Source organism: Chrysemys picta, chromosome 2 (genome assembly GCF_011386835.1).
Source record: "Chrysemys picta bellii isolate R12L10 chromosome 2, ASM1138683v2, whole genome shotgun sequence".
Taxonomy (NCBI): domain Eukaryota; kingdom Metazoa; phylum Chordata; order Testudines; family Emydidae; genus Chrysemys; species Chrysemys picta.
Window position 1 is genome coordinate 254781022 of NC_088792.1, and position 26556 is coordinate 254807577.

Consider the following 26556-nt stretch of genomic DNA (forward strand, 5'->3'; position numbering starts at 1 on the left):
CATACCCTCTGAAAGACCAAAAAAGAGGGCTCAGACTTCTCCATAGAGAGCACCTCGAAAACAAAAGCGGTCTTCTGCCAGGTCTCTGCCCTGGATGCCGACATATGCTTGGGTGAGCATCTATGTCGCTCAGGGCACCTCTGGCACCACTGAGGTCTGAGCGAAGGAGACTGAGTCAAGGCACAAACAAAGACATGCCTCCTCCATGGCACCAAGTTGACTGGCATGGAACTCGACACCAAGCGTCTCCTCAAGCACCATGCCTCCACCCCTGGCATCGACATTATTCAGCATTATTCTTTCTGTCTGGAAGATGGGTTATTCAGAGTGCCAACAAGTTAAACTGTTGGGAGAATAAGCAGAGATGAGTTATAGTTATGATGGAAGGCATTAATGAATGCCATCAACCTGCTTGATCTGTGGACAATTGTAGAGGTGCTTAAAGCTGTGACTATGTTAATCAGTATCAGAGGGGTAGCCGTGTTAGTCTGAATCTGTAAAAAGCAACAGAGGGTCCTGTGGCACCTTTAAGACTAACAGAAGTATTGGGAGCATAAGCTTTCATGGGTAAGAACCTCACTTCTTCAGATGCATCTGTTAGTCTTAAAGGTGCCACAGGACCCTCTGTTGCTTTTTATGTTAATCGGGTGGCAGGAGCTCCATGTGCCAGAAGCTGGGAATGGGTAACAGGATGGATCACTTGATGATGATTGATCACCTGTTCTGTTCATTCCCTCTTGGGCATCTGGCATTGGCCACTGTTAGAAGACAGGATACTGGGCTAGATGGACCTTTGGTCTGACCCTGTATGGCCATTCTTATGTCCCCCCACTTTTCCCCTTTTGGCTTTTTAATTTTTTCCCAAATCAGTAGGATTCTGGCCACTGATGCCTAGAACATTCACTGAAATTTTGGAATTGATTGGATGTGCCATTCAAAAGTTTCTGCATGGAAAACAGATGTCCTTGAGTAAGGCCTTCAAGCTCAGCCAATCAAATGACTGACTAGTAGTGGTGCTGACATTTTCCTTAGCAAATCTGCAGTCAGTTGCTTGTGGTAGCTTATTTTACAAACTGCTAGGTATAGCCTTACATGAGTTCGTTCATTGAAGTCTGAGGAGGTTTGTGTGGGGAAAGTATCTGTAGCCTGGGCAACATAACTGCTTTTTAAAATGAAGAGCTAAATAAGCACAACTCCTTTTCCTTTCAGAGCATTATGTTCAGTGTCCTTGCTAAACCAGTGTGTGTCTTACTAAAACAGACATAGTAAGGCAGTCAGTAGAGATGACCATTGTCTTATCCAAGTCTAAAATTGTCAGTTAAAAGTTGGACATATTCTTAACTGTCTGAGTATTAGAGGGAGGGAAGGTGAAGTGATGAACAATGGGATAACTTTGTTATAAAGCTTTCAAACAGAAAGCAAGTAATCTTTTAGGTTTGTACATGTAAATTATTGAAATACTGTTAAAATAGCATTCTACTTTCCTAGACAGGAAGGATGGCCTTGTGTTTAAGGCACTGGACTATTACTCAGGAGATTTGGGTTCTCTTGCTGGCTCATCCACAGTCTGTCTTTGTGTCTTTGGTAACTCACATAATACTTTGGTCTAGACTTAATACTTAGGTCAGCATATCTACAGTGCTTAGGTGTATAAAAAGCCACACCCCTTAGCGCCATAGATATGCTCAGGGAGGTGGAGTTCTGATAGCAATAGAAAAACCCCTTCTGTCACTGTAACCTGCGTCTATGCTACAGAGTTACAGTAGCATAGTAGACATGGCTTTAATCAGTCTGTGTCTCAGTTTCCTTTGTGTTAAATAGGGATAATCATGCTCCCGACCTCACAGGGTGTTTTGAGAACTGGGCTGGGATTTTTCAGAAGAGCCTAAGGGAGACAGGCACCCAAATCCCACTGAATGTAAATAGGATTTGGGCATCTAATACCCTGGAACTCTGGAAGATAGTCACACCACAATGACAAGCATCTAGGAAAGCCTAAAAAACAAAACCGATATGTCTGCAGCTGTTGGGGAGATGGCTTCCCGCAAATGCAAAAATTCTGTAAGGTGAGGCTTCCAGGAACACAACTTAAAAATTAAGTTTGATGTAATTGATCTGAAACTGTTTGGAAAACAGTATTAAAAAAAGATTGGGCCAAATTGTCTTTGACTCAGTGGAACTAATGTAACAGATTCTCTTATAAGATGACAGTGGTTTCTTCATCCTCAAAGCAGTTCATGTTTTGTTGCTCTATCTTGGTTCTCCAGAGTGGTCAAGAAGGTGGCCCAATATATGGCTGATGTTCTGGAAGACAGTAAAGATAAAGTTCAGGAAAATCTATTGGCTAATGGAGGTAAAGCTTTAACTTTATTTTCTCCAGTGTTTCAGGATTTTTTGCTTTTTTTTCCTACTGACTTAACAGATCATATAAAGAATCAGACTGAGAACTTAGTTTAAACATGAAAATGCTTTTATCTGTCTCTTGCTTAAGTCACTTATATTGATCTTGCATAAATCACTTATATTGGAGGGGATGATACCTACAATTGTGGGTAGAAAATATAGGTACAGATCTGTATGGTAAATGTCCACGTCCAAGAAAAGCCTTGGGTTCCTTTTGGGCACTGTGGTTTTATATCTCCACCAGTTTAAAGTCCAATTTTTTTCTTTACTTTTATACATTTTTTTTTTTAAAGATTTTGTTTGGGATCCAATACTCCATCAATAAATTATGTTCATATAAAAGGGTGTCCACATTTTACCTACTAAGTTCTTCAAATAAGCTAGCTGAGAATCTCTGCCTACCCCCAAGTTGTCAAGTGACATTTTATCAAGCTAGTTGTCTCTTAGAAACAGAAGACTGGCTATGGTGGAACGCAGCACTGATCCCTCATGTCAGATTACTTGGGGACAGAATGCTGACAAATTCAAACTCAGTTTACTATTGCTTGGTATTGATATAAAAGAGAGAGACAAAAATTCATTTAAAATAACTGTTGAAGTAGTGTTCAACAAAAAAAGAAATCTGATCCATACATATCTATATATAAACTGTGCCCAGCACCTATGCATGAAGCTGCTGTTCTGTCTGAGAGCCAAATTAACTTTGAAATTCAAAAACAGCTTTGTGCAAATCAAGACTTGAATGCCATAGGTCGGGGTGGCCAAACGTACTGACCTTCCAAGCCGCATACAATAATCTTCAGAGGTTTGAGAGCTGGGCGTGCCTGCCGGGGCTCAGGGCTTCAGCCCTGCTCCTTCTGGAGCCCCAGCAGGTACCTTCCCAGCAGGGCAGAAGCCCCTAGTCCCACCACCTTGCCACTGGGTGGAAGCCCCAAGCCCCCTCACCCCAGTCTGGCAGACGGAGAATGGGGGAGGGGTGTGAGGGGCTCAGTGAGCAACACTAACTGTAAAAGAGCTGCATGTGGATCGTGAGCTGCAGATGGGCCACCCCTGCTATAGGTGGTAGGCAGACATAGTATTTTTGTCTTCATCACTTTGTTGCTTCTCAAGAGACATGACTGGCATGTTCTCCAGGTTAACATTTCTTCAATTTTAAGAGTCTACAGAAGTCAGTATCTGAAGGCAAGAATCCCAACTAATGCACCTATAACTTTTTAGCTTCAGAAATTCTAATACCATAAGTCTAAGGGTTAATGTCTACACTGCCCACGTTACAGCGTGGCCACGGCAGCGCTGTGACGTGGGCAATGTAGTCACGCTTTATCGCCGGGGGAGAGCTCTCCTGGTGATTAAAAAACCTCACCCCAAATGAGCTTTATTGCCAGGAGCATGCTGGCACTTTTCAGCACTAAATTTTTTGTCGCTCAGAGGTGTTTTTTCACACCCCTGAACAACTAAAGTTTTAGCGCTGAAAGTGGCAGTGTAGACACAGCCTTAGTAACAGGGCCAATATATTTGAAAGTCTACAGTCTTTCTCAGTACCTTCCATGGCATCATAAACAATACTTTAGCAAACAATTAAAGTATTAAAATCTATTGTCTTTATTACCAAACTTAACACATTCATTCCTTCACATTTTTAGTTGACTTGGTTACCTATATAACAAGGTTCCAGTGGGATATGGCCAAGTATCCAATCAAACAGTCCCTGAAGAATATTTCAGAAATAATTGCAAAGGTAAGATGACATGTAATTCAAACTACATATATACTGTGTTGCTTTCATCCTTGATACAAGAACTTAGTTTGACAATGATTCTCAATTGTTTCCGCTCTGGACTACCTATGAAACGAGAGATTTTTCTCAAGGGTCACCTCACCTCCACCTATCACCAGTTCTGTGACAACTGTAGTATTTGGGTACAGCAAAACATACAATATTAATACCATATGTAAACAAAATTTGCTTCTATGCTATGGGTTTGGCAGGTTGGTTATGTCTCATTTGGTATCTGTGCCAGAAGGTTGACATGTGCTCTGCAATTATGGTGCATGCCCCAGCTATTTACAGATTGCATTCTAAGAACCTCTGATTTGAACTTCTTGCTAAGTTTGTTATACCAGTATACATCATGTAGCTGATCCAGATTGTAACTGACAGTTAGTTTGATGCATTATTATGGAAGACTAAGTTCAAGATGTAGTAACTGTCATTTCTTAAATTAGATAAATAGGTTAAGAACACTTCTTTATCAATAATAATGTATGTTCCTAGGTTTGGTAATTAAACTTTCATGTATTTTGTGTCTGCAGTACTTTAGTCCTACTGGAGGAATGAAGGCTGACTTCTGGCTTTGATAAAAAATGCATGACCTTAATATTTCATATGTGCAGTGTGTTTGTGTTAAAATGTGAAACTATGTAAGGTCATTAGTTCTTTGTCAGCTTGAAGAAAGCAGAAGAAATGAAGAGATTTGTTTTTTGGCAATTGTAGTTGTAAAATGTTCATCCACTCCTAGAATTTAAACTCTCTGGAAAAAGCTTTACAGTAACTTCACTGGTAGATTTGTGAGTGTCTTATTGACCTGATACTTGAGGAAATGAACGCTGTCTGAAATCTGGTTTTGTTTAATAAGTAAGAGAGTATGGAGTACTTGGACAAGTAACAAGATTTTGCCACTATACCTTCTCTCATCATTGGTCCTGCAATGGAAATTAGCTATAGAAACAATCATAGTTATAGTAATTTATCTGTCCCGAGGGGGAGGATGGAAATCACTTAGAGAACTACACAAACGTAAGTGTAATTTAATTGCATTTCAGATAGCGCAGACCTAAGCAAGGTAGTGTACTCTGTGATTTCTCTCCCCCACCCTCCCAGCTTTGGAAGTTGCTAAAGCTCTTGTCTACTTGCCAAAAAACTCTGTACTAGAACCTTACTTTTGATTATTTTTATTTTTTAAAGCCACCTGTTTCTAGCCGTTGAGAGTTGTGGAGAACCTGAAATGAACAATGTAAACTGATAGCGGCATCTGTTTGAGTCTGTAGAGAACCTGAAACAATAGCCCTGAGGGGTGACCAGCCACATTGATCTCAATCCAGGCTCCATGCACTTTGCAATTCTGCAACTGCATACCTGGGAATTATCAAGATGGCATGAAATCTTGCCATTTTGCTGCACCTAGGGCCAGACATCTTTTTTCTGTCTGTTGCCTTACCCTTCCAGGACCTTCCTACAGCTGCCTCTTGCTGCACATGAATTGCCATACTAGATCACATCATGGTTCATCTAGCCCAGAAGTGGGCAAACTACGGCTCGCAGGACCATCTCCTCCCTGGTCCCTGAGCTCCCAGCCGGGGAGGCTAGCCCCTGGCCCCTCCCCTGCTGTTCCCCCACCCCTGCAGCCTCAGCATGCCGCGCTGCCAGCGCTCTGGCCCACTGCTCTTACCGGGCAGTGCGGCGGCATGGCTGGCTCCAGCATGGTAAGGGGGCGGGGAGCGGGGGATTCCAGGGGGCAGTTAGGGGACAGGGAGCAGGGGTGTGGATAGGGGGCGTGGGAATCGGGACTGGGAGCAGGGGGGTTGGCTAGGGGGTGGGGCAGGGGGTCCTGGAAGGGTGTGGTCAGGGAACAAGGAGCGGGGGGGGGGGGGGTGTTGGATGGGTCAGGGGTTCTGAGGGGGGCAATCAGGGGGCAGGTGCCAGGCTGTTTGGGGAGGCACAGACTTCTCTACCCGGCCCTCCATACAATTTTGCAACCCCAATGTGGCCTTTGGGCCAAAAAGTTTGCCCACCCCCGATCTAGCCAGTCTCCTGTCTGAGAATGGCCAGCGCCAGATGCATGAAACCTCACTGTAGGCAGTTGTGGTGTCATCTGCACCACATGAAAGTCTCTTGCTGATTCCTAATAGTTAAAGATTAGCTTAAACTCTGAGGCATGAGGCTTTTATATCACTTCCAAAATACCTTTTGCATTAAATATAACTCTGGTTGTTCTCGTTTACCATATTAATGTCCTAAAAAACTCTGAAACTTTCCCCACAAGAGGGAATTAATTTGATCACAGTGCATGTTTCCTTCACTGTCCCATGGAGTCATGGAGCAGGGACTTGAGAAAGAGTCCAAGTCCAGCCCACAGCCAGGGAGCAAAGGAAACAGAAGTGTAGGCTGGTAAACTAGGCACCCTGAAGACCAGCTCAGCAGCTGAGGCCTGGGGAGCCAGTGAGATAAGCAACTGAAGCTGGCTACAAGCTCTCACGTTCTCTGGCACGTAGGGAGAAAAAGGGTCTGAGCTGAGTCCCCCAGACATAATCCTGGGAGCTGGGACTGGGTCCGGCGCACCTGTTGCCAGTAACTAAAAAACCTAACCTTGGAAGCTGTCAAGGTAAAAAAATAATCAACAAAGTTTATATCAGTGAGTACGACTCTGAGGCATACCTCTATTTTTTTTAATGGGGAGAGAGGAATGGGAATGAAGGATATTTTATGGCAGAAGAATCCTTAATTTTGCTGTGGGATTCAGTTCTGTTATCTCAGGGTAGGTTAGGAGTCAGGGGAGGGGCCTGGATATAATACGGACCCTGGACTTCAGAAAAGCAGACTTTGACTACCTCAGGGAACAGATGGGCAGGATCCCCCGGGAGAATAACATGAAGGGCAAAGGGGTCCAGGAGAGCTGGCTGTATTTTAAAGAATCCTTATTACGGTTGCAGGAACAAACCATCCCGATGTGTAGAAAGAATAGTAAATATAGCAGGCGACCAGCTTGGCTTAACAGTGAAATCCTTGTTGACCTTAAATGCAAAAAAGAAGCTTACAAGAAGTAGAAGATTGGACAAATGACCAGGGAGGAGTATAAACATATTGCTCAGGCATGCAAGAGTGAAATCAGCTAATGTACTCAATGCTTTTTTTGCCTCTGTCTTCACAAACAAGGTCAGCTCCCAGACTGCTGGACTGGGCAGCACAGTATGGGGAGGAGGTGACCAGCCCTCCATGGAGAAAGAAGTGGTTCGGGACTATTTAGAAAAACTGGATGAGCACAAATCCATGGGGCCGGATGCGCTGCATCCAAGGGTGCTAAAGGAGTTGGCAAATGTGATTGCGGAGCCATTGACCATCATCTTTGAAAACTCATGGCGATCTGGGGAGATCTGGGGATGACTGGAAAAAGGCTAATGTAGTGCCTATCTTTAAAAAAGGGAAGGAGGAGGATCCGGGGAATTACAGGCCAGTCAGCCTCACCTCAGTCCCTGGAAAAATCATGGAGCAGGTCCTCAAGGAATCAATTATGAAACACTTAGAGGAGAGGAAAGTGATCAGGAATAGTCAGCATGGATTCACCAAGGGGAAGTCATGCCTGACTAACTTAATTGCCTTCTATGATGAGATAACTGGCTCTGTGGATGAGGGGAAAGCAGTGGATGTGTTATTCCTTGACTTTAGCAAAGCTTTTGATACGGTCTCTTACAGTATTCTTGCCGCCAAGCTAAAGAAGTATGGGCTGGATGAATGGACTGTAAGGTGGATAGAAAGCTGGCTAGATCATCGGGCTCAACGGGTAGTGATCAATGGCTCCATGTCTAGTTGGCAGCTGGTTTCAAGCGGAGTGCCCCAAGGGTCGGTCCTGGGGCTGGTTTTGTTTAATATCTTTATTAATGATCTGGAGGATGGTGTGGACTGCACTCTCAGCAAGTTTGCAGATGACACTAAACTGGGAGGTGTGGTAGATACACTGGAGGGTAGGGATCAGATACAGAGGGACCTAGACAAATTAGAGGATTGGGCCAAAAAAAACCTGAAGAGGTTCAACAAGGACAAGTGCAGAGTCCTGCACTTAGGACGGAAGAATCCTATGCACTGCTACAGACTAGGGACCGAATGGCTAGGTAGCAGTTCTGCAGAAAAGGACCTAGGGGTCACAGTGGACGAGAAGCTGGATATTAGTCAACAGTGTGCTCTTGTTGCCAAGAAGGCTAATGGCATTTTGGGCTATATAAGTAGGGGCATTGCCAGCAGATCGAGGAACCTGATCATTCCCCTTTATTCGACATTGGTGAGGCCTCATCTGGAGTATTATGTCCAGTTTTGGGCCCCACACTACAAGAAGGATGTGGAAAAATTGGAAAGAGTCCAGCGGAGGGCAACAAAAATGATTAAAGGTCTGGAGCACATGACTTATGAGGAGAGGCTGAGGGAACTGGGATTGTTTAGTCTCCAGAAGAGAAGAATGATGGGGTGGGGAGGGGGTTTGATAGCTGCTTTCAACTATCTGAAGGGGGGTTCCAAAGAGGATGGAGCTCGGCTGTTCTCAGTGGTGGCAGATGACAGAACAAGGAGCAATGGTCTCAAGTTGCAGTGGGGGAGGTCTAGGTTGGATATTAGGAAACACTATTTCACTAGCAGGGTGATGAAGCACTGGAATGCGTTACCTAGGGAGGTGGTGGAATCTCCTTCCTTGGAGGTTTTTAAGGCCCGGCTTGACAAAGCCCTGGCTGGGATGATTTAGTTGGGAATTGGCCCTGCTTTGAGCAGGGGGTTGGACTAGATGACCTCCTGAGGTCCCTTCCAACCCTGATATTCTATAATCTTTATATTAATGTGAGGGCCCATTGCTCAGACATCACTGACTTGATATTCAAGAATGGAATGGTATTCATAGCTTATTGTAGTTCCTAATTATTTATATACAAATCCATTTTTGGTTAATGTAGTTGCTAAATAACAATCGCTCTCATACCATGGTGATGACAGTGGTATAGATATGTTAGCAGCAGTGGCGTTGGAACAATTTTTATAGTGGGGGTGCTGAAAGTCATTGAACAAAACTGTAAATCCTGTATATGATGGAAACCGTGTCAAGCCAGGGGCTGCTGCGCACCCAGAGCATCCTTAGTTCCTGCACTCCTGAATTTGATTCTGATATTGAGCAAATCTGAGTCTAAATAACTTGGAAGGGCTGCGGCCAGCTGAGGAGGAGTGTTTCAGGAAGTGAAAAGCATGGTGTAAGGGGGTTGCTGGAAATACTGAAGAGACTTGAGCATGTAGTTTCAGTTGTCAGATGGTTACAAGCTCCCCTTCCCTCCTTAGTTTAGCTAAAATGATTACCTTGTGACAACAGCCGTTTCCACTACTCTTTATTGAATGCCAGTGAAATCTAACTATAACCACACATGCCAGAAGATTGCCACTATTAGTGTGCTTATCAAACTAACTAGCCTTGGCATTCAAAAGTTCTGTTCTGTGATCCATTCAGAATACAGCACATGAACGTCAGTGACAGGATACCACTCTACTGTGCCCACAGCTGTCATTTAAAGTGGTTAAGTCTACATTTTCTACCTTTTTTATAGAAAGAACCCCTTTAATAGAACTATTATAAAATCAGTGTTTTCTTTTGACAGTATCAGGAGTTAACCTCTGCCTTTTTGCGGCAGTGGAAGACCATTATTCTGTGACATTGTTTCACTGGCATTGTGTGTTAATTACCCACCAGTTACAATGCAGTGGGTCTTGGGACTTGCTTTCTGAGAAACTTAAAAATACATTTTTATCTAATTTAAGAATCGTAGCTTAGAAGGACAATGATGTTTGTAGTTATTGGATATTTCTGCCACTTTGGTAATACAGTAATATTTTAAATTTAACTGGAAGCAAAATAGACAGTCATTTTTGTAAATTCTTGGTGGGCTGTAGTCTAAGTATCAGATTAGTTATTGCTTGTAAAATCTATGGCTATGAAAAGCATCATATAAAATAGCTGGTGATAGTATGAATGCTTTGCCATGCAACTGTTGATGTTCCTTGTTACTGAACAGCTGCACACCTGTGATGTTTTTGTGTTAGGCCTTGTCTAAACAGACAACTGGTTGTGTCAAAACTATTTCAGTTTTTGAGAGAGGTTAGGAAGAGCTCTTAAATGAATTTAAGCTGTCTTGAGCCAAAGTCAATCTCACCATCCATTTGAGTTTTTTCTTCCTTCTTCTGTCAGTTTTTCTTAAATGATGCACAATTAGCTGTATAGTATTGTTCCCTCATGAAATCACAGGAAAGGATTTGTGGAGTGGAGGAGAGAAGGTTTATGTCTAGAAAACCCAGCAGATCTAGGAAAAATGCCAAATACGTTAACATCCTTGGCTGATCATAGTTAATGGCTGTCTTCCTAAGCAAAGGTCACATCGGTTTCTAGCTGTTAAAAATGCTTCTATAAGAAGGGCATTTAATGTAAAATATTTTTCTCTCTGAATGGTAATGTAAATGTATTAGCTCTGCCAAGTGAAGTGTTTTTGGAATGTTTTTAGCAGGTCTATGTTTAAAGGCCATGTTGCTCAAAGGTCTCTAGTAACTGCAGATACCACTTCTCATGAGCTGTTAAAAAGCAAACCAACTTCCCACCTCTACTTTTTCAGATTTTTATGGCTTATGTAATGCTGTCCTCTTAAAATCAAGTTGGTAACCATACCATATTAAATGAAAGGCTTCTGGGGTTTCAGTTTTCAGTCTCAGACCTTAAGAGAAAGTTGTTGGATTAAGACCACAAGCAGATTTTTTTATGCTATGTACTGTTTCAACCACCATGCAAATAAAGACATAGCACTTAAGAGTTATTCCATTGTGTTTTTAAAATGTATATAGAATCGGTGATTTTTTTTTTATTTGTTCTCTTGGCTGCTGGTAGGATGTTCCAGTGCCTTGGATCAGAACAGAAAAACCCTCCGGCAACAACATAGGCCCAAATAAAGGCACTACCTATTAATGAGGCATTCATATATTATTGTGTAATGTATATGTACCTAGATACTTGAGATAGAAGCAGTACAGGAAGGTTTTGGGTTTAATTATAAGACTAGAGAGGTACACTGTACTAAGTCTTTTTAGGCACTTGTAGAACTAAACATTTTTAAATCCATATGCTTAACAGGCAGCCAACATGTAGAGCCTTCCTAAATTCCATGTGATAAAGGAATATCTATTTTACCATCTCTTTGACAAAAAGCTCAAAAGATCATTAAAGGTCCACAATGACTTTCTAAACCTTAAAGGTGAGGTACAAGGTATACTTGGCTTGAGTAGCCATGGAGGAAGTTGGCAATTCTGAGAGACTAGACTTCTAGTTACAGACATAAATCCTTAATAGAACCTTATAACAAGATGGCCCTGAGTTGGGCAGAGAATCTGTCTGTAATGCCAAAGATGCCTTATATTTGAAACTAGCACCTAGGCTAATGTAATTGGGAATAATCAGACCCAAAACAGTGAACGAATAAGGGGACAAAATAGTCTTGGAGGAAAGAAAAAGGAGTTAAGACATACCCAATTATCTGTAGCTAATGAAATAAGTCAGGCTGTATGATTTTTAATTTTGAAATGCTTTGATTTTTAACCAGCAATAATTACATTGGACGTGGCCCAGTGCAATTTCAGCACAAGCCAGAATATCCCATGGCACTCTTTACTAAATGAAGAAAACTCTCATAAAACATGCTGAAACAGGCCTTCCTCCCCTCCCCCCTTTTTAGTTATAACAAACTGCTACAGACCTGCAGCAGAGATAGCTTGTTGTTATGCCAAGATATAAAACAGGACTGAAACTTCCTAAATGAAATTGGCAAGTGACTTTCTGATGCAAACTTTGCTACATTTTCCCTTCAAAATGTACAATTAGGAAATTGCTTAGTTTAAAACACTGGTGTAGTATAAACACGACAATATTTAGAATTGGAACATAGGAATTTTCATACTGGATTTAGACCCAGTGCATCTAGTCTAGTATCTTGTCAGTGTCCAGTGCCATATACTTCAGAGGAAGGTATAAGAAACCATGCAGTAGGCAGAAGTCGTGTAATCTGCCCACATTCATGTCTCTTCTTGACACACACTAGCTTAAACCCTGAAGCATGAAGTTCTATATTGCTTCCTAAAATACTGTTGTTAACTAGTGTAAGTCTGGATATCCATGTAAATGTCCATTCCCTTTTTGAATCATACTAAATTCTTGGTCTCCGTGACATCCTTTGGCCAAGAAATGGCTTGATAGAAGGAATAATATGTTTAGAAATCGAGGTCAAGAGGGAGGAAGTTAAAAGTGTACTTAGTAAATAGCTTGATGTGTAGTAGTGAAGAGAGAGCCTGCTTTAAAATCTACTCCTTTTGAAGTCTGGAAACTAAACTTGGAGGATCTAATATTAATACAGGGCAACATGTTTAAACTGCCATTAGTGGATAGAAGAATATACAGGGATGTATTGGGAAGGGGATGAAATATGGTCACAATTCACTTTTTTTATGATACAAGCGAAGATCATGTGTTAGAAAGTAGTCTATTCACTACTGGCAGTTGGTCAGTTCCACTTAAATGGATGAGTGTTATGGCAGAAGAGTTGTGTTAAACTGTTTCTGTGACTATATTTTGTATAGTGTTTTTAAACATGTAATGCATTATAGAAGCACAAAGCAAAATGGATGAACAGTTTAGATTGTGGGGTCTCTGAAAGTTTCTGGAATAAATGTAAATATCTTGTAAAGATAGTTGACATGAAAATACAGATGAAATATTATTTGGTAAGGGGGAGGTGAGTAAAATATGCATCTCTTCATGACACTTCTGAAAACAAACAGCATGTCAGCATAGAACTTGTGGTTCATAAACAGCAAGTTCCAGTCTACATTACTCACTGGATTTTCTTAAAGGTGTTTGCAATGTGTTTGTTCCCAGTTTTAGAATCGTGTAGCAATACAACTTGTTCAGTGCTTTGTTTTTCCAGTTTTGTCAAATTTCTGCTTACAAATAATCTCTAACTTCTTCTTAGAGGCAATTTAAAAATAATTTGTTTGCTAAATTTACCCTTTTATGAGACTTAAAGTGAACAATTTGATTTTTGAATCTTGTTTTTTTAAAGGGAGTAACCCAGATTGACAATGACTTAAAATCAAGAGCATCAGCATATAACAATCTGAAAGGCAACCTTCAGAACTTGGAAAGAAAGAATGCGTAAGTGATCTTAGACCTTGCTAATGGAGCACAAAAAAATGGCAGTTTAACTGCAAAGTGTTGGTAATGTGAATATACTACATTTTGGCTTGGTAGATTTTAGAGGTGCCTATGTTTCAGAATTCTGGTGTGTCATAACACTTAGCTTGTTTACTGGGGTGAACAGGCCTAAAATAGCGATTTTTACTTCATACACAAACCGTATTCTACTTGAGTAACGCTACTAATAACGTGATTCTGTTGCTGTTGGTTTCCTTATAATTTAAATATCTACCTAAACTTCTCTTGAGGAAGTTTCTCCTTTTATTATTACTATCTGAAGAAACCAATTAATATTGAACTTGATATATTCCTCAAGTACAAACGGTAACAGGTGACTTGTCCCCAAAAACCCAGATTAGTTAAGCAATGTAGACACAATGTCTTAGATGGGTAAAGATGAAACTTAATGAAAATAAGGAGTTGGAATAACTTTAAATAACTGAGGGTAACATTCTGTCCTTCGCCTGAGTGTGTGAAAGGTACTTAACATAACCAGACTATGGTGTTTCCAGTGTGGAGGCATGCACTATGGGAGGGTATGCCCAGTGGCTATGGGCTACATACAAACCCTAAGGATACATTTTTCAGAAGTGATTTAGGCTCCTAAGTTTCACTGAAAGTCAATTGTACTTTTGCCTCTTAAGTCATTTTTTAAAATGGGACTTAAAAACACATGATTGACTTAGCAACTTTTATTGCAAACCCCCACACCCCACACATGGATGGGTCAGAAGCCTCAGCTGCTGCCATGCCACATAGGCTATAGTAGTGACAGTGGAACCACTGATAACTCTTGTCTTACTACTCTTTCTGTAACTGAAGTTTTTGTAAATGCACTCTTTATACTAGTAATTAGTTCTTAAGTGAAGTACTTTCTAAAATGTTATTAACCAAACACTAGAAGTTATCCAGACCAAGTTTAAGATTTGAACTATACACTTACTATAGCAGTTTTTGTTCCTCTACAGGGGAAGCTTGCTAACTAGAAGTCTGGCTGATATCGTAAAGAAAGAGGACTTTGTACTTGATTCAGAATACTTAATTACATTGGTGGTGGTTGTACCAAAGTAAGTAATCTCCTGGTACCAAATACAGAATAAAAATATAATCAAAATGCAAGCGAAAATGTAAGTTATACAATATGTTTTGTTAGAGGTAGGAAAGGACTGTTTATAGTATGGCTTTTAGACAATTTTGAGACTGAAAACAATGTAGCCCAAACTTTTAGATGCTCACCCATGGCATAACAAGCCTGTGTGTGGATATTTTCTCACTGTTGCTATCTTACGGCTTTATCATAGGGCGTGCGCACTATCCACAAATCCCATTGGAGAAAATTTGGAATTATGCCCTTAATGTTTTGTATGGAAAGGTGATGCCCCTTGTTAATGTTACAAAAGTTGTCCATATAAAATAATAAAATCCAAGCAAAATACTGGATGAAAGCCAGGATTTCTTTCCTAATTTTCCTAAAAGAACTAGTCACTGATTTGCCTGGTAATTTCAGTATTCACTCGTACCACTTAACTTAAACTTTTTTTTAATACATTAATTTTAATACATTATGGTTCTATTTAGCTTCTTTATCCCACCTTTTCAAAGAGCTTGAGCATTGCCTTTAGAATCGTGTACAACCTCTAGCAATTTAAAGAATATTCCTTTCAGTAGTCTTGTAATCTCACTAAGTCTTCTAAATGAATTCTCTGACTGGCATGAGGATCAAGAGGAATTGTCAGGTACATGCTGAGTACTGTATAGATAACTTTTGAAGTATTAGCTTCAAATTGAAAATCTGCCCCCTGCCAAAAAGTGCTAACCTAGAAACCCAAATAATATTTTTTTAGAGCGAACAGGGTGGAAAATAGCAGACTGAATATTTCTTGAATCAAAAACTGAGTAAACTCCAGGCATTTTGTTGTGCTGCCTTTACGTCACCAGGCTATCCATTTGGGGCGGCGAGTAGATGGTGGGCTTCTAATTTACAATATATATGCACAACATTACTGAACAGTAGTTCACTATTCAGTAAGAATTAAGCGTAACACCATAGGAAAGGCAATATTATCTATTCCAGTGGCAGTAGTAAGGGAGTGAAAGTAAAGACTCATGGATTGTATTTTTCCTTCTGCATTTGACTTGTTTTGATTTTAGGCAGGTTGTGTAGGGATGGGTTCCATTCCTGTAAACAGGAGTAAAATACTTACAAATCTATCGTATTAATTTTGAGTACTGGGGTGCATAATGTCTCTGAAAAGCTGGTTCTTTATCTCTGTACTTAGATTTATCCAACTCCTAAAAGGGGTTTAAATATCTCATGGGAGTGTTCAGAGATTTCATTGATCAATGTCTGTCAAACATTTGGAGATCCTCTGAGAGGTGTTAAACATGTAATTATTAACTTCATTGTGTAGCTGTGCCTGATTTAAGAAAAACTTTGCCTTTCACTTAAAAAAAAAAGGCCCACCTCATACAATACATGTGAACTTAAAAATATGTTTTAAGATCAGATACTATTTCTCCTTAATTTCTCTGAGTTCTCATTTAAGAGTGTTTTCTTTGCAATATTTGGTGCCCTGAAAAATAGGACAGCGAACCAAATTCCCTATTTCATATACTTTCTGATGTCCTCCAACGAGGGCCGGCTCTAGGCACCAGCAAAACAAGCTGGTGCTTGGGGCGGCACATTTTTTAGGGGCGGCATGGCCGGTGCCAGAATGCCGCCCCTAAAAATGTGCCCCGCCCGCCCTAGCTCATCTCCACTGCTGCTGCCGCTGCGCGCCATGGCGTGCGAAACAGCTGATTCGCGTGCCCCTGCTCACCCTCCCTCCCAGGTTTGAGAGGTTTTATTTCAGAGGAGACTCTGAGTGGCCACGGCGCGTGCGCCGCTTCTCCCCCTCCCTCTCTCCTAGGCTTGAGAGCCTGGGGGGAGGAGGCAGGGCTGGGGATTTGGGGAAGGGGCGGAGTTGAGGCGGGGCCAGGGGTGGGGTAAGAAAAAACGAGGGGGGGCAGCCAAAATTGTTTTTGCTTGGGGCGGCAAAAATCCTAGAGCCGGCTCTGCCTCCAACAATAGGAGGGAAACTTGACTAGCAAGAGGAAGAAACAATTTTCAAATACTCCTGTGGGTATCTTAATATTTAGGTGTTCTCTGCCTGCCTCTTGTGACCCATTGGATTTTTACCATGGTTTTATTATTGTAGCGCTAAACTTGAATTATAACCTATTTATTCTGTAGGTCAAATTACAATGACTGGGTTAAGCAATATGAAACGTTATCGGAGATGGTAGTTCCACGATCCAGCAAGTAAGTGGCTTTTTTATGATTCAGCTTTTCAGAAGTAAATCTTCGATTTGCTTGAATTGGGTTTTAGTCACGCACAAGAGTACCTCTGTCATGCGTCTTCACCCACGAAAGCTTATGCTCCAGTACTTCTGTTAGTCTATAAGGTACCACAGGACTCTTTGTCGCTTTTTACAGATCCAGGCTAACACGGCTATCCCTCTCATAGAAGAGTACCTCTTAACCCTAAATCTTTCTGACCTTTTATTTTTAATTGGGTTTTAATTGCTGATTAGTAATTGATTATAAAGTCATTACCTACGTTCTTCTTAAAAAGTTCATCTGAATTTAACTCCAAATACAATATTCTAAACGTTAAGATTCTCTCTAAATTCTATAGTTCACAAAGGTGTCAGTCAGTCCCAGTGTTTATAAGGCATGGACTGAAGAATATAAGCAGGAAAATTAAACTTGGCCAGATGTGCTGTGTTAGTCCTGGGCCCCAGTGTCTTATTTAAAAAAAACCAAACCTACCACAGGGTGACTGTGTTGCCCTTACTAGAAGGGCTAGATCATTAGAAACCTGATGCAGGATGAAGAATTGGGGATGCAGATGGTTCTGGGCAGGAGATAGGATGGAGATGTGTTGTATTGTGTGGAGATGAGTAATGTGTGTTTTGGCACTCTATAACCATGGAGGTCAGCACATTACCTAGAAAAAATGTGTGAGAGGAGGCAGAGGGTACTCTATGTGATGGTGTGGAGGTGACTATTGTGTAGTGTTTTGGGGGTGGTGCAGAGAAACAGGATGGATCCTTGAGTGCAAATCCTGGATGTGAGTGGAGTGTGTGGGTGTTGGGTTGATTTTGTTGTTGTTGTTTGTTGTTGGGGAGAATATTTGGGAACATGCTGGAGGATTGGCTGGGGGAAATCCAGTGATCTTTACTACTTTAAAAAAAAATTCTGCAGGAAGGGGGCATGGCAATGCATTTTCCTTTGTCTGCAAGCCATATTAAGCAACACTGGATTTTTTTAAGAGCGCCTAGATATGTGGTAAATACTTTTTAAAAAACATGATCCTTTCCTTCAAGAGCTTATGATGTAAATTTAACACAACAAATGTTTGCAAAGACAAATGTGAGGGAAGTGGTGGGGGAGAGAACAAGGGCAACAATAATATAATGTGGTAACTCGAGTGCATGCAGTCTTGATGCCTAACTTCCAGTCCTTTCAGTTTTGTTACTATTTCTGCCCCTTATTACTTGTAGATGGAAGTGAGGATTTTTTTAGAGGGATTTGAATGTGGCAAGGGAGATGGCTAGGCAAATCGTGTGTTCCAAGTGTTAAGAGCATTATAATTACTGAGGTAAAATTCCCCATTTCCTATTTGAGGCATCATTTTTCAGTAGTTTCCTAGTCCATTATTTTGATAATTAGGCATATTCTTGCACACTTTGCTCTTAGAGTTGGGGATGGGTGGGTGGTGTAAATCAGGTGGGTTGAGTGACAGATTTCCTGGCAGTGGGGAACAGGCTAGATCGCTCTAGCTGTTCGCTCCAGACATTTTAGCATTTGGGCTTTTAGAAAGATTAACTTTTGTGAAGAAAGACACATTGTATTGGGATGTTAGCTGGACTCCTTTAGAGCACCCTTTCCAAGATGGCTGACACAGCTCCATGCCACCCAATCACCTACTCTTCGTTCACTGCTACGTCCTCAACTCTTGTCCCTCTGTACTTGCACCCATTTCCTTTCACCTGAAAGATGCCAAAATAAATGCAACTGCTGAAAACTCTCCTCACTGCAAACATCAAAATGAAATCAGCTCAAGTTCACTTCCAATAAAATATGGCTTTAAATTGGAGAAATATCCAGTTTAGCACAGCTAACAGTTTTACTCCAGAAAGCATGTGAATGTGAAATGTAAACAGTTCCTCTCTTGCTCAAGGATGACAAAGGCAAGTGTGTGAGCTTCAATTACTCTTCTCTAATGTAATTAAACTCTGGAAATTAAGTATTCTGGGTGCGGAAGGGTTGTTCTAGAACCATTCATAAGCAACTAAATTGATCTTACCAGTTCTGAGTGACCACAGATTTTTGATTGTGATGCTTCAGCCCCGTAAAGGTTCTTAACCTGAAAATTGTAACACTTTTTTTTTTTTTTATCCCCCCTTTACACAGTGTTCTTTCTGAGGACCAAGATAGTTATCTGTGTAATGTCACCTTGTTCAGGAAGGCAGTGGATGACTTCAGACACAAAGCCAGGGAATACAAGTAAGGTCACTTCTTCAGATCGATTTCCTATATAAGAGTACTCTACACAGCCACTTGCAGTGGTTTTTGTTCCTCTCCAAATGTAGGTTTATGGTCCGTGATTTCCAGTATAATGAAGAAGAGATGAAAGCAGACAAAGAAGAAATGAACAGGCTATCTACTGACAAAAAGAAACAGTTTGTAAGTTGGTATAAACTAAATATTATTTTGGACAGAAATTACTATAGCTGAGCATTTTAAGTATGAAATGGTCACTACTGCAATCATCCTCAGACCACGAAGCTCACAACAAGAGTTTTTTCTCTGTTACATCTGCTTTTGGTTTGAGACATAATGCTCAGAGATGATAATCCTTGAGGTAAGGGTATGCTTCATTTGCATGTAAACTGTTGAATGTCTTTTTGATGTTGAATAAACTCATCCAAATGGTAACTTAGTCCCAAAAGGATTTTGATAATATGTAAGTTGTTTCCATTACACTCATGCTTGAAATATGGTGGGTCCTGGCTATGAACACCAGTTGAAGGCATTGTAGCCTGCCTGAAAACATTACAGATGGTAGCTCATAGCATTACAGAGTCTTTTTTTATAAAACATACAACTGTCTCTAGTCCAAAAACATTCATTTAGAAAGACTGTGGTGTCCAAGCAAAAAGCTAAAACTCAGTTCTCTCCTTTTAAGTAGGGGGGGGGGGAAAAAACAACCCACACATTAAGTTGTCCTCCTTCAGTGGTACAATATACCCAGCCAGATCCTTAGCTCTGGCTAAAGTAAATGAGGATGGGGGTTGAAGTGGTGCTCTCTGTGATCCCCTGATCTTGGGGCTGCTCTGTAATAGGTCAGTCTAACCCAGTGATACGCAGACTGAGGCTTGAGAGCCCCACGTGGCTCTTTAATGTGTCTCCTGTGGATCTTTGCAGCACGTATTAAAACACTGTATGATTTTAATTTTTACTTGATCTAAGTTATTAACCAGTCAGAATGCTTTTACTGTTAATCAATTGTAGTTGATAAAATGATAATACGTGGTCAATTATTTTGCTGTGAGAATAATATATATATATTACTCTTTAAATATGAATATATAGTGCTATAGTAAATTAAACACTGAACGCATACTACTGTTTCTCTTTTGAGTAATGTTGATTGCTAATTTGGCTCCTGAACCACTGAGGTCTCAGTATCCCCGATCTAACCTGTGCCTGCTGCCAGCAGACTTAAGGGGCCATTATGGCCCTAGGCATTCCCAGTGCACAAGAGAGCCCTGTCCATATCCCCTATACCAGCAGCTAAGCGGAGTGACATTGATTCTCTGTGGGGACTCTGTCCTATCCAGGGATCTCCCTATGCAAAAGATTTTAACAGTATGGTTTCCTGTGTTTAGGGCTGCTTCATACCGTTGGAGTGGAGCAAAGCAGATGAGGCATGTCCCAGGATTGTTGTTCTAATTTTCAGAGTTAATAGATTTCTATGGGCTAAAAGCACAGTAGCAGAGTGATTATGAACTTCACTAATAGTTATTTGGCTGTTCTTAAAGTTCAGTGTAGTCTCAGTCAACCCAAGTGCAGTTTTCATATGAGATCCCTACTGTACTTCCTCTATACTAAAACATTTTGGAGTTACCTGTCCAGCGCCTACTCCTCCATCCATACATTTTCTGTGTATGTATTAATACCACTTTTAACCCTGAGTATCTGTTTAAACAATTTTTAATAAGGCTGAATCTTTATTGAGGCTTGTGAATAACTTCCTGTCTCTTCTCCCCTCTTTCCTCCCCACTCAATCCCTAACAGGGACCTCTGGTTCGATGGCTGAAAGTGAATTTCAGTGAAGCATTTATTGCATGGATTCATGTGAAGGCATTACGAGTTTTTGTTGAATCTGTTCTAAGGTAAACCGATTTGGAGCTGAGTTGCACTGTTTTTCCTAGGTTTTAAAAAAACCTATCTGGAGCTACATGTAGATAACTGAGGATCTTAATCCATGCACCATCTGGCTCAACTCATTCTGTAGTGTTCTTGGAGGTGCTCTTGCCCTACTCCTTTAAGCATCTTGGGCTCTCTGTATATTCGAACAAGAGGTGCTCACTGGCTGTTAATGGTTTGCTTTAATTGAATGGCTTGTAGAAGAAAACTTTCTAGACTTAGAAATGCCAGCAATAAATAAAGTGATCTATTCAGGATACACAGAGAAGACAAACCACTCAGTCATATTATTAGGTAAACACAGTTTAATTCAAAATTGTTCAGGCTTTGAGGCATACAAAGCAACCCAAGACTCCTCATAGTAGTAACCACTAGATTTATTTTTTCCCCAGCATGGGGCTTTACTATTTTCTCATACTCTGCTTTTCTCTTGTTCATAAGTGAACAAGAAGTATAGCTAATAAGTTGATTAAAATAACTGGATGAATTCTGCAAAGAAAGTGGATTGTTAGAGTAGGAACATCTGGTTCTCAATTGAAGTTTGCAGCTTTCTAAATTGGATAGTTACTGAAAGCTTCTTGATACTACATTTGTAGTAACAGAACAATGTAAAGAATAAAATGAGGTAAATGAAGGAGCAGTGTTGAAAGGATGGCAGGGATTGGTAATAGAATCATAAGTTAATTTTATATGTCTCTTCCACAGCTAGCCCATCCCACAACTATGCAGACTTGTTACTTTGGGAGACAATGTGGGTAAGGAAAGTAAGATGAGACACTAGAATGAAAATGAATATTCACCTAGAGAAGTTAAAAGGTGGCTTTGAGAAGGGATTGACAAGAAGGGGGGCTAGCCTTTCCACACAATCACACAGATGAGATCTTTCAACCTATGTTGAAATTTACTTTGTTGCTACCCCAAGAATTAGAAGTAAGCTAATTGAAGTCTTCAAACTTAAAAAAAATAAAATAAAGTAGGGGATGAAGCTTGGTAAGAAGAATATGGGAGTTCAGTATTGACCATGGAAGGAATAAAAAAACAGGTGTCTAAATATTAATTTCTCTTCTTATTTAACATGAAATAAAATTCTTTTCCAAGGTTCTCAATATCATGAAACAGTAATAACAATATGGTCTTCCCAAAATTAAAAAATAAGCAGATATTTGGTTCTCAGGAACCAGAAACCTTTAGCAAGGTCTCTTCTCTCTAAAAAGTGGTGTAGCACTGTCTGAGGTAAGAATGAATAAACTCTGATGCCACTTTAAAAAAATCTCATTAGCATCTGTCACGGCTTTCTGCTTGCTCCCTCAGGTATGGTTTGCCAGTTAATTTCCAGGCAATGCTCCTTCAACCCAATAAGAAAACAATGAAGAAACTGAGAGAGGTTTTGAATGATTTATACAAACACCTTGATAGCAGTGCAGCATCTATCATTGATGTAAGTAACTTGTGTAATTTTTATAACTAGTATTTATGGTGTCCAGATGCCACCCATATTCAACCCTACATTGATTAGTCTTTTCTTAAAACCCAGTGGGAATGGTCTGCCTCACTGTACAGTGTTAATCCTCTAAAAGGAATTGCTCCATGAGAAAGAGATGCAGGCTTCTAGGCTTTTCTGGATGCTGTTTAACAAGAAATATGCTCTATGGATTGTCTTTGGGGCAGGTCACAAAACATGTTTCAGGAGCTCTTTTTTATTTTTATTTTTTTTAAAGCTCGCCCTTTCCATTAAGTACAACCGTTCCTCATTGCTCTCCTCCAGTGCAGAGGCCATTTAATCTTACTGGCATTAATTCAGTGAAGTTCTCCAAATGCCTTCTGCATGGATTTTTGCAAAGGAGGAAGTACTCCATTTACAACCAAGTCACCTGAAGAGCTGTTTCTATGTTCTTGGGGACTGCTGGGGGTCCAACATACACTGTACAATTTTTAAAGCACCTTTCCATGGCCAATGTACCATGGTGGACATAGAGTAAGAAGAAAATAGAACTTTAAGTCAAATGGGTTGAGAACAAATGCCTTCAGTCAAGTTTAAACTTAGTTTAGAATTAATCTCTAGGCATTTCATAACTTTTAAGCACAAATAATACAGGCGATAGTATTTGCCATCTCCAGTCTGAGGGATTGCTTCTGTTTATTAAAAACAAGCAAAGCATACTTTACTTGGCCGTTTCAGTAGAGATGCGAAAGAGTAAATGGACATGAAGTCAGAATTATCCTTTCCACCTCTAGAAGCCCTCAGTGCAAGGGAAGCTTGCACTGCTGCTGCCAATACTGTATTTGTTCTGTGTCTAGATAAAACTTCAGTGTCCATAGCCGTTACCGTTCATGAGCAGTTGACATTAAAACAAACCAATGTCTTGAGAGCAAAATGCAGGTGAAATGTAGAGTCCAGCCAAATAGTCATGAAAATGTTTCAAAAATTCTTTTAATGTAAGAAGTCAACGTTGATCATTAATAGGGAATGGAAAATTATATTTAAGCCTGCAGACTAATTTTCAGACTTTGGAATCAGCTAAACTTTCCTTCAGTACAATTTTTAAATTTGCAGAAATATTAAATACAAAAGTTGAATGAAATAGGGATGTAAATAAACAAATCTAAATTTCATTTACACTGATTTTTCAGTTTCTTCTTTAGATTTCTACACTTGAAAATAGTCAGACAATACTGCATTACTTAAATGTTTCTATGTTAAGGAAAATCCTTTAATACAAAGTATTGTAGAGGAGTAGCAGCAATGCATGTGATTTTGCTGAAGATTGTATGAAATTGGGAAAAAGAAACAAATAACTACATTTTTGCTCCGTATAGTGATGCTATGGTAACAAAGCCAAATGTCATTTCATATGAAATATGGCATGTATTGCTTATGCTAACCTACCAATATTTTTTAAAGGAACATGGTTTTTCTCTAAAAAGCAACAGAGGGTGGCACCTTTAAGACTAACAGAAGTATTGGGAGCATAAGCTTTCGTGGGTAAGATGCATCTGAAGAAGTGAGGTTCTTACCCAAGAAAGCTTATGCTCCCAATACTTCTGTTAGTCTTAAAGGTGCCACAGGACCCTCTGTTGCTTTTTACAGATTCAGACTAACACGGCTACCCCTCTGATGTTTTTCTCTATCCACCTTAATCCATTTTGGGAAGCCTGATGGCACATTATCCTTTTCTTCCCTTACGTTTACATTACCAGACAAAACATAACCCAAAGTTTAAAATTCAAATAGCTTTTTGATATTTTTTTTTTTAAAGTTTTTGAGGTCCGGCATGACTAATGTTTGACTATGTCATGTAATCTCCTGAATGGGACACTGACAAATTATATTGTAAAATGTATAGTAATTTAAAAACAAAACAAAACATACAAACCTTGTTTCACAGGCAACTATGGATATTCCAGGCTTAAACCTCAGTCAACAGGAGTACTACCCATATGTGTACTACAAGATTGATTGCAATTTGCTGGACTTCAAGTAAACCTTTCCTTATCCTGACAATCCTCTGATAGTGTTCGTGTAAACAAACAGAAGTGAGGTTGAAGTACAATGATACTTTTAACTCTGTTAATCCTATGCTTGCTTCTTACTCCCTTTACTTAGGTGAATTTTCCCCATGGTGGTCCATCTCTTGACATTTTCTTTTAAAGAAAAGTGTAGGTATTACTGCTTTTAATCAATCAAGTCTGTAAATGTATATTGAGAGAATGAGAGTATTTATAAACAGAGTCATTTATTTAAAGAAAAGGGTCATTCCTCTTTCATAAGATGATTGCATTAATTTCATTTACCATTGTTCATAAAGATCTTGTTTACAAAGGAAGATAGTGTAAACATTTATGCCATTTTGTTCTCTGTATTTAGTAGATACACAGATATTAACATTGTTATTGAATTGTGATGTAAAGTATGTGATATTGATACAGTCTGTGCTTTCAGAATATTTTAAATTACAATCCATAAGCACTGTCGGAGAAAATAAAAATACCTGTGCAAATGTATGGTCTGTCTTCTTGTGATGCATAGAACTGTAAAAGTCTCCTGCCAAACATTAATACAGCTAATGTAAAGATGTGATATATGCTGTATCTGACAGTATAGAAATGCAGTTTTCAGTTTAACACAAATATTTGATGCGAGGTAAACTAAAATAAACACCTGCATTGTTGTGAGAAATACTGGAGCAGATTTTATTCCTATAATTTAAAGTTCCATGTGTGAATATATAGCCACAACTACTCGTAAGGTGACAGTCACATGGCCTAACTCTCTGGAGGAGTGAGAGAGACATAGGCTTCTTACACCCTGGGCCTAGTCAGTATTTCTACTCTTTTATGTATATGTATTACTCTGTTTTCACTTATTTGCAACGGTGGCTACTCTTACAATGTAGCACCCAAACTTCTAGAGAAAGAACTGCTACTTACCCTATATCCCCATCACAAAGACAGCATTCTTTTAATACTTGTCGGAAAGAGTTTATTAACATTTCCAGTAACTGTTCTCAAGACATTTGTATTTGAAACTGTATCTTCCACTCACTGCTTCAACACTGATGGATTCCAAGTACTGGATTTAGAACACTAAAGCTTATTGTAGTCATCTGGACAAGTCCTGAGCTTTGAAATAATGTTTGGTAAATCAATTCCTCTCTGGAGTGTTGCAGTCTTTTGAAATTGTTTTCCCCAGTCAGCCTTTAATGTAATCGGGATCTAAGTAATGTTGAAAGGCTCAAGGAAGATCATTTGTGTGGTCTCTAATTGCTTAGTATAAACACTTTTGCAGGCATATGTCTGGCAGACATGGCAGCAGCTTTCATTGAAACTCTTAGCCCATTTAAAGGAATGACTTGCTTGTGTATAAGAACTTCCAAGGAGTTCTGAGCTGAAGTAGCAAAACTCCAAAACAAGATCATTCATAGATTCTAAGCCCGGAAGGGACTATTGTGGTCTACCTTGAACTCCTGTATGGCACAGACCAGAGAACTTTCCCCAAAATAATTCCTAGAGCAGAGCTTTTAGAAAAACATGCAATCTTGATATAAAAATTGCCAGTGATAGAGAATCCATCACTTGGTAAATTGTTCCAATGACTAATTACTCTTTCCATTTAAAAACCTATGGCTTATTTCCAGTGTGAATTTGTCTAGCTTCAACTTTCAGCTACTGGATCATGTTAGACCTTTCTAGATTGATTGAAAAGCATATTATTAAATATTTGTTCTTCATGTAGGTACTTGTAGACCGGAATCAAGTCATCCCTGAGCCTTCCCTTTGTTAAATTGAACAGAGAGACTCAAAGAGCTCAATCACTAAAAGGCATTTTTTTTCTAATCCTTTAATCATTCTCCTGGCTCTTCTCTGAGCTCACTTCAGTTTATCAATGTCCTTCTTGAATTATGGGCACCCAAGCTGGACACAAATAAGAAATCTGTTAACTCCTGGTGCTGGGATTACAAGTTCATTTTGTATAGTCCTGTTATGTACTGTATCCCTGAACTCTTTACAGAATGAATAAAATACAAGACAGTGGGCAGCATGTGATATACATTTAGTGATGTGAAGACTTTGTGATTATTTCTCATGTTGATCTTAACATGCACTGGCAAAGGGGAAAGGTGTTAAGATGCGACTTGAAGGTTTGGA

At 39.9% G+C, this 26556-nt stretch overlaps 1 protein-coding gene across 4 annotated transcripts in view; it reads left to right on the forward strand.

Moving 5' to 3' along the window:
* ATP6V1C1 (ATPase H+ transporting V1 subunit C1) overlaps window positions 1–24908 on the forward strand; it is a 42118-nt gene extending 17210 nt beyond the window's left edge. For all 4 annotated transcript variants that reach the window (XM_005306029.4, XM_042845156.2, XM_065582245.1 and 1 more), the window contains 10 exons: window positions 2268–2353; window positions 4047–4141; window positions 13300–13391; window positions 14402–14500; window positions 16666–16734; window positions 18892–18984; window positions 19071–19164; window positions 20779–20876; window positions 22222–22348; window positions 24297–24908. In XM_005306029.4, coding sequence (XP_005306086.1) covers window positions 2268–2353; window positions 4047–4141; window positions 13300–13391; window positions 14402–14500; window positions 16666–16734; window positions 18892–18984; window positions 19071–19164; window positions 20779–20876; window positions 22222–22348; window positions 24297–24392 — 949 coding nt within the window. In that variant the 3' untranslated portion in view covers window positions 24393–24908. The remainder of the gene's footprint in view (window positions 1–2267; window positions 2354–4046; window positions 4142–13299; window positions 13392–14401; window positions 14501–16665; window positions 16735–18891; window positions 18985–19070; window positions 19165–20778; window positions 20877–22221; window positions 22349–24296) is intronic.
* The last annotated feature ends 1648 nt before the right edge of the window (window positions 24909–26556 follow it).